Genomic DNA, 16,314 nt, shown 5'->3' on the forward strand with positions numbered 1-16,314 from the left:
ATAAGGTGAATGCACCATTTTGTAAGTCGCTCTGGATAAGAGCGTCTGCTAAATGACTTAAATGTAATGTAAATGTAAATTTGCAATGACCGATTTCTCTCTCACACTTTCTCCTCCCTCCCTCCCTCCCTCCCTCCCTCCCTCCCTCCATCCCTCCCTCCCTCCCTCTCTCCCCCTTTCCTTCCCTCTCTGCCTCTCCCCCTCACTCCCTCTCTCCCAGCTGGATGAGGCCCATAATCAGACCAGGAAGCTACAGCGGTCTCTGGATGAGCAGGTGGAGCAGTCAGAGAACCTCCAGGTCCAACTGGAACATCTGCAGTCCCGGTACGACTGATTCTCGCACACACGCACACACACACACACACACACACACACACACACACACACACACACACACACACACACACACACCACACACACACACACACACACACACACACACACACACACACACACACACGCACACACGCACACACACGCACAAACACCTCTCATATATGCTTTCACACACACTCCACCTACGTTCATCTACATGCAGGAAAAGCACACGTTCACACGTCCAATGTCAAATCAAATCAAGTGTATTTGTCACATACACATGGTTAGCAGGTGTTAATGCGAGTGTAGCGAAATTCTTGTGCTTCTAGTTCCAACCATGCAGTAATATCTAACAAGTAATATAACCTAACAATTTCACAACAACTACCTTATACACACAAGTGTAAAGGAATGAATACGAATATGTACATAAAAATATATAAATGAGTGATGGCCGAACGGCATAGGCAAGATGCAGTAGATGGTATAGAGTACAGTATATACATATGAGATGAGTAATGTAGGGTATGAAAACATTATATGAAGTGGCATTGTTTCAAGTGGCTATTGATACATTACATCAAGATGGCAAGATGCAGTAGATGGTATAGCGTACTGTATATACATATGAGATGAGCAAGGTAGTGTATGAGAGCATTAAATAAAGTGGCATTGTTTAAAGTGGCTAGTGATACATTTAATTACATCAGATGGCAAGATGCAGTAGATGGTATAGCGTACAGTATAGTAATGTAGGGTAAGTAAACATTATATAATATAAAGTGGCTAGTGATAAATTGATTACATACATTTTTCCATTATTAAAGTGGGTGGAGTTGAGTCAGTATGTTGGCAGCAGCCACTCAATGTTAGTGATGGCTGTTTAACAGTCTGATGGCCTTGAGATAGAAGCTGTTTTTCAGTCTCTCGGTCCCTGCTTTGATGCACCTGTACTAACCTCGCCTTCTGGATGATAGCGGGGTGAACAGGCAGTGGATCGGGTGGTTGTTGTCCTTGATGATCTTTTTGGCCTAACTGTGACATCGGGTGGTGTAGGTGTCCTGGAGGGCAGGTAGTTTGCACCCGGTGATGCGTTGTGCAGACCTCACTACCCTCTGGAGGGCCTTCCGGTTATGGGCGGAGCAGCTGCCGTACCAGGCGGTGGTACAGCCCGACAGGATGCTCTCGATTGGGCATCTGTAAAATTGTTTGTGATGTGTACGCCAAGGAACTTAAAACTCTCCACCCTCTCCACTACGGTCCCGTCAATGTAGATAGGCGGCTGCTCCCTCTGCTGTTTCCTGAAGTCCACGATCATCTCCTTTGTTTTGTTGACATTGAGTGTAAGGTTATTTTCCTGACACCACACTCCGAGGGCCCTCACCTCCTCCCTGTAGGCCGTCTCATCGTTGTTGGTAATCAAACCTACCACTGTAGTGTCGTCTGCAAACTTGATGATTGATTTGGAGGCGTGCATGGCCACACAGTCATGGGTGAACAGGGAGTACAGTAGAGGGCTGAGAACGCACCCTTGTGGGGACTCAGTGTTGAGGATCAGCGGGGTGGAGATGTTGTTACCTACCCTCACCACCTGGGGGCGGCCCGTCAGGAAGTCCAGGACCCAGTTGCACAGGGCGGGGTCGAGACCCAGGGTCTCGAGCTTAATGACGAGTTTGGAGGGTACTATGGTGTTAAATGCTGAGCTCTAATCGATGAACAGCATTCTTACATAGGTATTCCTCTTGTCCAGATGGGTTAGGGCAGTGTGCAGTGTGATGGCGATTACGTCGTCTGTGGACCTATTGTGGCGGTAAGCAAATTGGAGTGGGTCTAGGGTGTCAGGTAGGGTGGAGGTGATATGGTCCTTGACTAGTCTCTCAAAGCACTTCATGATGATGGAAGTGAGTGCCACAGGGCGGTAGTCATTTAGCTCAGTTACCTTAGCTTTCTTGGGAACAGGAACAATGGTGGCCCTCTTGAAGCATGTGGCGACAGCAGACTGGGATAAGGATTGATTGAATATGTCTGTAAACACACCAGCCAGCTGGTCTGCGCATGCTCTGAGGATGCGGCCGGGGATGCCGTCTGGGCCTGCAGCCTTGCCTGGGTTAACACGTTTAAATGTTTTACTCACGTTGGCTGCAGTGAAGGAGAGCCCGCAGGTTTTGGTGGCGGGCCGTGTAAGTAGCACTGTATTGTCCTCAAAGTGAGCAAAAAAGTTGTTCAGTCTGTCTGGGAGCAAGACATCGTGATCCGTGACGGGGCTGGTTTTTCTTTTGTAGTCCGTGATTGACTGTAGACCCTGCCACATACCTCTCGTGTCTGAGCCGTTGAATTGCGACTCCACTTTGTCTCTGTACTGACACTTAGCTTGTTTGATTGCATTGCGGAGGGAATAGCTACACTTTGTATTCGGTCATGTTTCCGGTCACCTTGCCCTGATTAAAAGCAGTGGTTCGCGCGTTCAGTTTTATGCGAATGCTGCCATCAATCCACGGTTTTCTGGTTGGGGAATGTTTTAATAGATGCTGTGGGTACAACATCATCGATGCACTTGTTAATGAACTCGCACACCGAATCAGCATATTCGTCAATGTTGTTGTTCGCCACAATGCGGAACATATCCCAGTCCACGTGATCGAAGCAATCTTGAAGCGTGGAATCCGATTGGTCGGACCAGCGTTGAACAGACCTGAGGGCGGGAGCTTCCTGTTTTAGTTTCTGTCTATAGGCTGGGAGCAACAAAATGGAGTCGTGGTCAGCTTTTCCGAAGGGAGGGCGGGGGAGGGCTTTATATGCGTCGCGGAAGTTAGAATAACAGTGGTCTAGGGATTTGCTACCCCTGGTAGCACAATCGATATGCTGATAGAATTTGGGGAGCCTTGTTTTCAGATTAGCCTTGTTAAAATCCCCGGCTACAATAAATGCAGCCTCAGGATATGTGGTTTCCAGTTTACATAGAGTCCAATGAAGTTCTTTCAGGGCCGTCGATGTGTCTGCTTGGGGGGGGGATATACACGACTGTGATTATAATCGAAGAGAATTCTCTTGGTAGATAATGCGGTCGGCATTTGATAGTGAGGAATTCTAAGTCAGGTGAACAAAAGGACTCGAGTTCCTGTATATTGTTATGATCACACCACGTCTCGTTAATCATAAGGCATACACCCCCGCCCTTCTTCTTACCAGAGAGATGCTTGTTTCTGTCGGCGCGATGCGTGAAGAAACCAGGTGGCTGTACCGACTCAGATAGCGTGTCTCGAGTGAGCCATGTTTCCGTGAAACAAAGAACGTTACAGTCTCGGATGTCTCTCTGGAATGCTACCCTTGCTCGGATTTCGTCTACCTTGTTGTCAAGAGACTGGACATTGGCGAGTAGGATGCTCGGTGCGCGATGTGCCCGTCTACGGAGCCTGACCAGAAGACCGCTCCGTCTGCCCCTTCTTCTACGGCGTCGTTGTTTTGGGTCGCTGGCTGGGATCCGATCCATTGTCCAGGGTGGAGGTCCGAACAATGGATCCGCTTCGGGAAAGTCGTATTCCTGGTCGTAATGTTGGTGAGTTGACGTTGCTCTTATATCCAATAGTTCCTCCTGACTGTATGTAATAAAACCTAAGATTACCTGGGGTAACAATGTAAGAAATAACACATAAAAAAACAAAATACTGCATAGTTTCCTAGGAACGCGAAGGGAGGCGGCCATCTCTGTTGGTGCCAGAAGTCAATAACCTTCTCAGTGGTCTTTGGTAGTGTATGATGTTTAATCAGACAGTGTACTGTATGGCTGCCATGCTGCTGTTATGAACTCTAGTTCTCCCAGATATCTTAGCTGGAGAAGATTAGCCCACTGTGAGGCTTGTGTCTTAGTTTGTCAGGCAGGCAGCCCTGCTCACACTAGGCCAGTCTCTCTCTCTCTCTCTCTCTCTCTCTCTCTCTCTCTCTCTACCTTATCATTCCATCCGCGTCCCAGCTCATCCACACCGACAGCCAATCGTGGGCCGCCCAACCACAGTTTACCGTAATAACACGGAGCCTGCGTGCAGCATAGCGGTGCTGGTCCCCTGTAGCTTAGCAGAGGAGTGACAGGCGTGTTGGCATGGAAACGCCTTGAGGAACACACACACACGGCCTCATGGAGCCCTGACAGACCTGGAACAGTGAGGGAGTCAGGCCCTATCAGGCTCCTAGTATAACACTGTATTGTACGTGGATGAACTTGCTCAAACCGCATTAACCCTGATGCACGGGTCGTAGCTGGATAGGAGTGGGAATATTAATGGTTCTAAAAAATGTAATATTCATAGATAATGGATTTTGAGATTTAGTGGGTGTTCACTACCTCTCCCAAGCTTATTTTACTATCCTATCACTCCTCTCTCTCTTTCTGTAATTTCTTTCTCTCCCATCTTTTCCAACCAAATGTCATGCTTTCTTTGATCGCTCTCACACTCTCTCTCCCCTTGGTTCGCTAAAGGGATAGTGTGACATTTTTGGCACACAGAGTCAGATGAACTAGCATGCTAGCTGTTCCTATATGCTTCCAGTGATTGTGCAAACACTAGTTAGCAATGGCTCCAGAAACGACCTGCACCTTCCTTCAAACTGCACGCGGAGACATAAAATAGTATCCATGAGTTAATCTGACTCTAGGGAAAAAGAAAAAGTAATTGCTAAAATGTCGCACTATCCCTTTAACCAGGGGAATAGTTCCCACCACATCCCAGCCTGTCTGTCTGAGATACAAATAGTCTAGTGGTCTCCCAGCTCCAGCCCAGTCTATGATCATAAAGCTAATGTCTAAATCAATACAGCAGACCAGGCCAGGTGATCCGGGAAAACCTCTGTTGCATTCTGGGACATCCAGTACTGTATGTGTGTGTGAATGTGTGTGTGTTTGCGTGTGTGTGTGTGTGTGTGTGTGTGTGTGGTGGGGGAGGGGTGGTTAGGGGCCCAGCTTACCAAATGCTTGTTTTACTGTAGCTTGTTAAAAGTCCATCCTTCACATTGATTTATCAATCAATTCTCTGTGGATCATCTAATCCTGTGCACACACGCTCAATGCCACACACACACACACACACACACACACAAACATACTCCACATAGCTCATACACGCATGACCTTTGGCCCCCGGGTCTGTTAACCTCTCTGGTAGCGTCCCACCTCGACAACAGCCAGTGAAATTGCAGGGCGCCAAATTCAAACAACAGAAATCCCATAATTAAAATTCCTCAAACATACAAGATTTCAAAGATTTCAAAAAGGCTTTACGGCGAAAGCACACCATGCGATTATGTTAGGACAGCGCCTAGCCACAAAACACCATACAGACATTTTCCAGCCAAGGAGAGGACTCACAAAAGTTAGAAATAGCAATTAAATTAATCACTTACCTTTGATGATCTTCATCTGGTGGCACTCCCAGGACTCCATGTTACACAATAAATGTTTGTTTTGTTCGATAATGTCCCTCTTTATGTCCAAAAACCTCAGTTTTGTTGGTGCGTTTAGTTCAGTAATCCAAAGGCACAAAGCGCGCTCTCAACATCCAGACGAAAAGTCAAAAAAGTACAATAAAAGTTTGTAGAAACATGTCAACGATGTTTAAAATCAATCCTCAGGTTGTTTTTGTCATAAATAATCAATAATATTTCAACCAGACCAAAGCTTCGTCAGTAGAAAAGGAGAAACAAGAAAGGCGCGCTCCCGATCACGCGCTGGACTCATGTCTGGAAATTTCCACTGTCCACTCATTGAAAGTGCCGTATCTCCCTCATTTTTCAGAGTAAAATCCTGAAACAATGCCTAAAGACTGGCCACATGTAGAAGAAGCCATAGAGATAATGAACTGGGTCCTAAGTCTTTGTATGGTGGATAGGCTTTCAATGGAAAAACAGCCTTTCAAAATAATAGTACTTCCTGGATGGATTTTCCTCAGGTTTTCGCCTGCCATATCAGTTCTGTTATACTCACAGACATTATTTTAACAGTTTTGGAAACTTTAGAGTGTTTTCTATCCAGATCTACCAATTATATGCATATCCTAGCGTCTGGGCCTGAGTAGCAGGCAGTTTAATTTGGGCATGCTTTTCATCCAAAATTCTGAATGCTGCCCCCTACCCTAGTGAAGTTAACAGGCCTATGGTCAGGGGGGAGATGCAGACGGCGGGGTGCTGAAGCATGTGGCTATAATGGCCTGGGAGACATGGAGAGGGAGATAAGAGATGAACACAACAGAGAGACATACAGGCAGACAGACAGACAGCTAGCCACCATGAGAAAGGTCTCTAACAACGGGGGGCATTATTGTAACGCTATCGCCATGACGCTGTCAGAACATTGTTAAAACAGAAAGGTCCTGATCCGGAGTTGTAGTGATGTCATGTGAGGCTTTGTAATACTGTGCCGCTCCATAAACAACTAGCCACTACTAAGGCTGAGGTGTAGGCCTATTCCACAAAGCAGAATCAATGAATTAGCCAGCTAACTTGCCTTAATATTCTGAAATAACTTTTTTTTTAAATTTGGAAAATAAGCTTTAAATGGGCATGGTCTATAATTGACTCAACAACCAAAAACACATATCTAAGTTTAGCTTTCTTGATTAACCATTGTTATTCATGGTTGTTTATCAAAGTTAGTTGGCTAACTCATTGATCCTGCTTTGTAGTGTACCTCTTTGGTCTGAAGACTGACAGCTTAATAGTCCATAAGAACTGTTCAGGAAAATGTGTGCATGTGATGGTAATGCATGTGCATGTGGGAAGAAGGGGTGTTTTTCTTTCTGTGTGTTGTGGCATTTTTGGTGGACCGGCAGGACATTCAGACCTCTCTTAAATACCCGGCACTCTGAAGGCAGGTAGAAAGTGGATCAAATGAAGCATGCTCTTTTCTATTGATTTCCCGTCACTGTAGCAGGCTTGTCTGTTTAGCTCAATCAGGGGGCCAATTCGGACTTCAAAATGGGATGCAGGTTGTGAAGCAACAGCGTTATTAGCACAACTCTGGCTGAACACGCACAGCACCCCTCATTTGGAGCTGCGGATGTTGACAGCAGGTTGTGTGTGTGCTGCCATTTCAGGTTCTCCTCCTCCCAGCTTGTGTATTTTCTGGGGAGCCGCGCCAGTGGGCTTAACATGATCTGAGAGGTAGATTACGTCGCAGAAGAGATGGAGGATTAGAAAAGAGAGGGAAAGCGAGGGTTTCATCTATAGATTTAAAGGGCTTAGAATTTTATTGACATTTGAGATCTTTCTAACCTCGATATCTCTCTCCTTTCAGTCTATCATATAGCCTTCGTACTGTATATTCCCACGGAGAGTGTCACATTGCTATTTGATATTGTACCAGCTGTGAACAGACAGAAATATCAAATTAGCCAGTTTAGCAAGGCTTTTATAGATTAGATTGATTTGCATTCGTGCGTTTGTTTGCGGAGGTTTTGTTGTCGGAAATGTTGTGGAAAGAAATTGGGCCTGAGTTTGATCAATTCATTATAGTAGCAGCATGAAAATATAGACTACCCACTGGGCACAGACGTAATTTAATCGTTTAGTTTTGATTTGATTTCGGGTGAGTTGTCAGCTACAGTGAATTCAACGTGAAATCAACAAAACATTTCAAGCCATTGGATTTAAGTTCAAAGTTGTGTGAAAAAAAGATGAAATTCCTCTACGTTGATTACTTTTTTACAAATCACATAAAAAAAAAATTATGACATGGAAACAATGTTGATTCAACCAGTTTTTGCCCACTGGGTATCGTTTCTCTATCCCCCCCACCAAACCCCTCTCAATTAAATTCAATTCAATTCAAGGGCTTAATTGGCATGGGAAACATATGTTAACATTGCCAAAGCAAGTGAAGTAGATAATAAACAAAAGTGAAATAAACAATAAGAATGAACAATAAACATTACACTCACAGACGTTCAAAAAGAGTAAAGACATTTCAAATGTCATATTATGTCTATATACAGTGTTCTAACAATGTGCAAATAGTTTAAGTACAAAAGGGAAAATAAATAAAAATAAATATGGGTTGTATTTACAATGTTATTCACTGGTTTCCCTTTTCTTGTGGCAACAGGTCACGAATCTTGCTGCTGTTTTGGCACAATGTGATATTTCACCCAGTAGATATGGGAGTTAATCAAAATTTGGTTTGTTTTCAAATTATTTGTGGATCTGTGTAATCTGAGGGAAATATGTGTCTCTAATATGGTCATACATTTGGCCGCAGGTTAGGAAGTGCAGCTCAGTTTCCACCTCATTTTGTGGGCAGTGGGCACATAGCCTGTCTTCTCTTGAGAACCAGGTCTGCCTACAGCGGCCCCTCTCTCTCTCTCTCTCTCTCTCTCTCTCTCTCTCTCTCTCTCTCTCTCTCTCTGTCTCTCTCTCTCTCTCTCTCTCTCTCTCTCTCTCTCTCCCCCCCTTCTCCTCCAGATGTACTGTCTCACACCTTAACATGGCCTTGCTAAGTGTTTGGGCAATGGAAAAGCTTTTAGTCGTTTAGTGGGTGACTGTGGTCAAAACACTATTATGTGTAATTTAGCGCCATTGAAAGGATCTCTGTTCCTGTCCGTGAGTCCCCCAGTAGACTAACGTGGCACGGGGAACAGAGAGGGTCCATCCAGGCCTCTGGCACCATCATACTAGCCTGATTCCACATCTGTTGGTGTTGTCTTGCTAACTCCTGTATATGGTCAATGACCACAGACATTGACAGGACAGGACAGCACAAACAGACCTGGAACCAGGCTAGCATTACACCACAGAGGATGAGAACAGAGAGCAGTAAATGGGGACGCAGTACAGATACTGCTTCTTGGAAGTAACATAGTAGATTCTGCTGTAGTTTTCCCCCGTAGCGAACATACCGTAGAGGCTGACTCTCTCTCTACCTGGATGAATAACCGAATTTGACGGAGAGTGATCTCTGGCTGTGTGGGAGACTGTGTTCTTTCTCTTTCTAAACTGAGGCTCAGTTCACCCTGGAGCCATTCTAGCCGTGCGTCATCACAACACACACGGCAGCGAGCACTGCTGCAGGTCCACTTTGAACAGGCCCGCCCATCCATCCTGGACATTTCTAGAAATAGTTCAACTCTCGCATGTTTCCTTTGCTGCTTGAGCTGCAGCTCAGACGAGGGTCATCCATAATTGAGGAGAGAGTGGATTCATTATTTGAGGCTGTGTTGGGTCTTTTGATGTGCAGAGTGAGGTGCTGAAGCCTGCGGGTGAGGGATCAGAGGTGGCCCTGGCAGAGCCACCGTGTCACGTTAGTGTCACTTTGTCTCCCAAAAGGGACGCTGCATGGGGCACAGCTCAACACTTACACTGATCGCACACTGAACACACACTGAACTCATACTGAACACACTGAACAAACACTGAACGCTCAAACACTGAACGCTCACTAAACACACACTGAACAGACACTGAACGTACACTGAACACACGCACTGAACACTCACAATGAACACACTGAACAAACACTGTACACTCAAACTGAACAAACACTCAAAGCTCACTAAACACACTCTGAACACACTAAACACACACTGAACACTCACACTGAACACACAGAGAACTCACACTGAACACACACTGAATGCTCACTAAACACACACTAAACACACATTGAACACACACTGAACACTCACCACTGAACACTCACTTTAAACAATCACTGAACAGACACTGAACGCTCACTAAACAATCACTGAACACACACTGAACACTCACGGAACGCACACTGAACACACACTGAACAAACACTGAACAAACACTGAACAAACACCGAACACTCACACTGAACACTCACATTGAACACGCTGAACAAACACTGAACACTCACGGAACGCACACTGAACACACACTGAACACACACTGAACACACACTGAACAAACACTGAACAAACACCGAACACTCACACTGAACACTCACATTGAACACGCTGAACAAACACTGAACACTCACTGAACACACACTGAACACACACTGAACAAACACTGAACAAACACTGAACACTCAAACTGAACACATTGAAAGCTCACTAAACACACACTAAACACACTCTGAACACACTCTGAACACACACTGACCACTCAACACTCACACTGAATACGCTGAACAAACACTGAACACTCACACTGAACACACACAGAACTCATACTAAACACTCACTGAATACACACTGATCTTACACTGAACACGCACAGAACACTCACTAAACACACACTGAACACAACTCACACTGAACACTCACTGAACACTCAATGAACACACGCTGAATACTCAATGAACACACACACACACTAAACACAAACTAAACACACACTGAACTCACATTGAACACACTGAACACTCACTGAACACACGCTAAATACTCAATGAACACACACACACACACTAAACACAAACTAAACACACACTGAACTCACATTGAACACACTGAACACACACTGAACACACAGTGAATGCTCACTAAACCCACAGTAAACACACACTGAACACACACTAAACACTCACATTGAACAAACACTGAACACTCAGACTGAACACACACTGAACGTTCACTAAACACACACTGAACACACACTGAACTTATACTGAACACTCACAGAACACACTCACCCCTCTATTGCTGGTATTGTTGCACACTTGAATAATGTCACCGACTTTCTAGCATGTAGAAGTTTACAACATTTAATTTGTTTAAATCACAAGACAGACAGGGCACGTCAGACATGCTGCCTTTATCATCACTAGGTCTCCTTCTGATAATGGTCTCTGTATCACAAATATGTCCATTCTCTTATAGGATATAAACGTGTACAAAACACATTTTCACATTACAAAACAGTGAAGAAGTGAAACTATGGACATGTTCACACATTCTCGAGGTTACAGGTGGCTAATTTCATATCTCACTACGACGCACCACCTTGCCAGTTGGCTAGCTAAGGCACTCGGTTAGTAACACAGTGGGTGTGTTTCTCTGTGCCTGGAGAACTTTAAAACAAGCATCACTGATCTCCCTGATACCCTTACTTGTTTATACATTCACTTAACATGTGTAATAACACTTTCATGCACTTAAGGCCATCTTTGCTCACCTAAAATCACAAAACATACACGGAACATTAGACATGTATCTTCACTAGATGATGATACATGTCTAATGATACTGCCTGAATCATCACTAGAGCTGTGTTCGCGTACCCATATTAGCATACTGTATACAAAAACTTTATGAGTATATTCTACATACTATATACTATTAGTTCATTTTAGTATACTGTAAACAAAGTGTATCCGTTCAGTTGAGCATACTAGCGCTACACCTGTCTACTGGAAGTTGATGCTGTTGCTATGCAACCTCGTGCTAGCTTGTTAGCGTAACAAATTACTAGCTAGACACTTCGGTTGTGTTCGTAAATTCAATCTGGAGTGCCAGAGTGCGCTCTGGGCGTTCGTAAATTCAGAGCGTTGCCAGATTGTCCGTTTGTAAATTCAGAGCATTTCCCTCTCGGAGAGTTTAGAGGGCACACTGGACGCTCAGGCCGAGGAGTAGGTGGTTGATCCGAGCGTTCTGACTGTCACAACGGCAGTCAGGCACACAAGCTAACTGGCTAACGTTAGCTACATCCAGGCACAAATAAGAGAACACCTCACATTTTACTCGCCCTAGCAGAGCTGGTTAGGCTGTTTTCACGTTATCCAGAGCGTTGGTGACTGCAACTATGCCGCTGACATTGAGCATTACTCAGTAATAACCACAATAACCATCTTATATCCTAAAATACTAGTCTGCTTTACAGCACCATGTGAATGAGCCACATGTCTAAAGATATTACCCATAATAATAATATGAAAAAGGGGTGTGCGTATTTGTTATGCCTAGTATTACAATGGGTCCCACAGTATCATTACTGACTGATTAGCGCCCCCAGCTCACATTGCTTACTCATGAACCTGGACAGCTCATAATGTAAATCTCACTATCTGTACATTTCCAGCCAGCTCACTCACCCTCATATATTCCCTGCTCTCCAGTATGAGTCAGTGAGTCAGCCAGTCAGTGAGTGAGTCAGTCGGTGAGTCTGTCAGTGAGTCTGTCGGTGAGTCAGGTCAGGGTCAGGTGAGTCAGTCAGTGAGTCAGTCAGTGAGTCAGTCAGTGAGACTGTCAGTGAACTCAAGTCCTTTTGTTCACCTGACCTAAAATTCCTTACAATCAAATGCAGACCGCATTATCTACCAAGAGAATTCTCTTCGATCATAATCACAGCCGTGTATATCCCCCCCAAGCAGACACCTCGACAGCCCTGAAAGAACTTCATTGAACTCTATGTAAACTGGAAACCACATATCCTGAGGCTGCATTTATTGTAGCTGGGGATTTTAACAAGGCTAATCTGAAAACAAGGCTCCCTAAATTTTATCAGCATATCGAATGCTGGCAAAATTCTGGATCATTGCTACTCTAACTTCCGCGACGCATACAAAGCCCTCCCTCGCCCTCCTTTCGGCAAATCTGACCACGACTCCATTTTGTTGCTCCCAGCCTATAGACAGAAACTAAAACAGGAAACGCCCGTGCTCAGGTCTGTTCAACGCTGGTCCGACCAATCTGATTCCACGCTTCAAGATTGCTTCGATCACGTGGACTGGGATATGTTCCGGATAGCATCGGACAACAACATTGATGTATACGCTGATTCGGTGAGAGAATTTATTAGCAAGTGCATCGGTGATGTTGTACCCACGTTGACTATTAAAACCTTCCCTAACCAGAAACCGTGGATTGATGGCAGCATGCTCGCAAAACTGAACACGCGAACCACTGCTTTTAATCAGGGCAAGGCGACCGGAAACATGACTGAATACAAACAGTGTAGCTATTCCCTGCGTAAGGCAATCAAACAAGCTAAGCGTCAGTATAGAAACAAAGTGGAGTCGCAATTCAACGACTCAGACACAAGAAGTATGTGGCAGGGTCTACAATAAATCACGGATTACAAAAAGAAAACCAGCCCCGTCGCGGACACCGATGTCTTGCTCCCAGACAAACTAAACAACTTCTTTGCTCGCTTTGAGGCCAATACAGTGCCACTGACACGGCCCGCTACCAAAACCTGCGGGCTCTCCTTCACCGCAGCCAACATGAGTAAACATTTAAACCTGTTAACCCAGGCAAGGCTGCCGGCGCAGACGGCATCCCTAGCCATGTCCTCGGAGCATGCGCAGACCAGCTGGCTGGTGTGTTTACGGACATATTCAATCAATCTCTATCCCAGACTGCTGTTCCCACATGCTTCAAGAGGGCCACCATTGTTCCTGTTCCCAAGAAAGCTAAGGTAACTGAGCTAAACACCTATCGCCCCGTAGCACTCCCTTCCGTCATCATGAAGTGCTTTGAGAGACTAGTCAAGGATCATATCACCTCCACCCTACCTGACACCCTAGACCCACTCCAATTTACTTACCGCCCCAATAGGTCCACAGACGACGCAATCGCAATCACACTGCACACTGCCCTAACCCATCTGGACAAGAGTTATACCTATGTAAGAATGCTGTTCATCGATTACAGCTCAGCATTTAACGCCATGGGCCTCGACCCCACCCTGTGCAACTGGGTCCTGGACTTTCTGACGGCCGCCCCCAGGTGGTGAGGGTAGGAAACAACATCTCCACCCCGCTTATCCTCAACCCTGGGGCCCCACAAGGGTGCGTTCTCAGCCCTCTCCTGCACTCCCTGTTCACCCATGCCTGCGTGGCCATGCACGCCTCCAACTCAATCATCAAGTTTACAGACGACAGTAGGTTTGATTACCAACAACGATGAGACGGCCTACAGGGAGGAGGTGAGGGCCCTCGGAGTGTGGTGTCAGGAAAATAACCTCATGCTCAACGTCAAGAAAACAAAGGAGATGATCGTGGACTTCAGGGAACAGCAGAGGGAGTATCCCCCATCCACATCGACAGAACAGTAGTAGAGAAGGTGGAAAGTTTTAAATTCCTCGGCGTTCACATCACGGACAACTGAAATGGTCCACCATTTGGCTTGTCACCAAAAAGACTCACAAACCTTTACAGATGCACAATCAAGAGCATCCTATCTGGCAGTATCACCGCCTGGTACGGCAACTGCTCCACCCACAACCGTAAGGCTCTCCAGAGGGTAATCCGGTCTGCACAACGCATCACCTGGGGCAAACTACCTGCCCTCCAGGACACCTACACCACCCGATGTCACAGGAAGGCCAAATAGATCATCAAGGACATCAACCACCCGAGCCACTGCCTGTTCACCCCGCTGTCATCCAGAAGGCGATGTCAGTACAGGTGCATCAAAGCTGGGACCGAGAGACTGAAAAACAGCTTCTATCTCAAGGCCCTCAGACTGTTAACCTCTTGGGGCTAGGTGGGACGCTAGCGTGCCACCCGTGGTGCACTCCATCAACAGCAGGTGCATTTCAAGAGCGGCAAATTTGAATCCAAATAAATGTCAAAATTCAAATTTTTCAAAAATACAACTATGTTACACCATTTGAAAGATAAACATCTCCTTAATCTAACCACGTTTTACGATTTCAAAAAGGTTTTACGGCGAAAGCATAAATTTAGAGTATGTTAGGACAGTACATTTACAAGAGTTGTGTGTAATGTTTTGTCAAGTCAAAGACAGGGTCACCAAAACCATAAAACCAGCTAAAATGATGCACTAACCTTTTACAATCTCCATCAGATGACACTCCTAGGACATTATGTTAGACAATGCATGCATTTTTAGTTCTATCAAGTTCATATTTATATCCAAAAACAGCGTTTTACTATGGCATTGATGTTGAGGAAATCGTTTCCCTCCAATAACCGGCAGTCAAGTCAGCGTCAGAAATTAAATAATTAAAATTAGAAAACATTGGTAAAATATTATATTGTCATTTAAAGAATTATAGATTTACATCTCTTGAACGCAATCAACTTGCCAGATTTAAAAATAACCTTACTGGGAAATCACACTTTGCAATAATCTGAGCACTGCGCCCAGAAAAATACGCGTTGCGATACAGACTAGACGTCATGTTGGGGAGATCTAAAATCGAAAATACTATGTAAATAATCCATTACCTTTGATTCTCTTCATCAGATGTCACTTCCAGGTATCACAGGTCCATAACGAATGTAGTTTTGTTCAAAAAAGCTCATCATTTATGTCCAAAAATCTCCGTCTCGTTAGCACATGATGTAAGCCAGCCGGACTTCTCGTCATGAACGAGGGGAAAAAATATATTTCCGTTCGTTCAAACATGTCAAACGTTGTATAGCATAAATCATTAGGGCCTTTTTTAACCAGAACATGAATAATATTCAAGGTGGACGAATGCATACTCTTTTATAACGTATTGGAACGAGGGTACCCAACATGAACTAGCGCGCCAGGTGTCTAATGGGACATCACCGTTCCATGGCTCTTGTTCGGTCAGATCTCCCTCCAGAAGACTCAAAACACTTTGTAAAGGCTGGTGACATCTAGTGGAAGCAATAGGAAGTGCCAAAATATTCCTAAACCCCTGTGTTTTTCAATGGGATAGGTTTAAAGTCAATACAACACATCAGGTATCCACTTCCTGTCAGAAAATGTCTCAGGGTTTTGCCTGCCAAATGAGTTCTGTTATACTCACAGACACCATTCAAACAGTTTTGGAAACTTTAGAGTGTTTTCTATCCATATATAATAAGTATATGCATATTCTAGTTACTGGGTAGGATTAGTAACCAGATTAAATCGGGTACATTTTTTTTATCCAGACGTGCAAATGCTGCCCCCTAGACCCAACAGGTTAAACAGCCATCCCTTGTGCCTGCTGCCAACATACTGACTCAAATCTCTAGCCACTTTAATAATAAAAAATTGGATGTAATAAATGTATCACTAGTCACTTTAAACAATGCCACTTTATATAATGTTTTATACACTACATTAC

At 44.8% G+C, this 16,314-nt stretch overlaps 1 protein-coding gene across 1 annotated transcript in view; it reads left to right on the top strand.

Moving 5' to 3' along the window:
- Positions 1–16,314, top strand: part of LOC106587147 (coiled-coil domain-containing protein 102A) — an 86,246-nt gene that overhangs the window by 60,462 nt on the left and 9,470 nt on the right. The window contains exon 8 of the mRNA XM_014175207.3: positions 221–324. Within this exon, the coding sequence (XP_014030682.1) occupies positions 221–324 (104 nt within the window). The remainder of the gene's footprint in view (positions 1–220; positions 325–16,314) is intronic.

This window comes from Salmo salar, chromosome 26 (genome assembly GCF_965601325.2).
Source record: "Salmo salar chromosome 26, fSalSal1, whole genome shotgun sequence".
In the NCBI taxonomy this organism is placed as follows: Eukaryota; Metazoa; Chordata; class Actinopteri; order Salmoniformes; family Salmonidae; genus Salmo; species Salmo salar.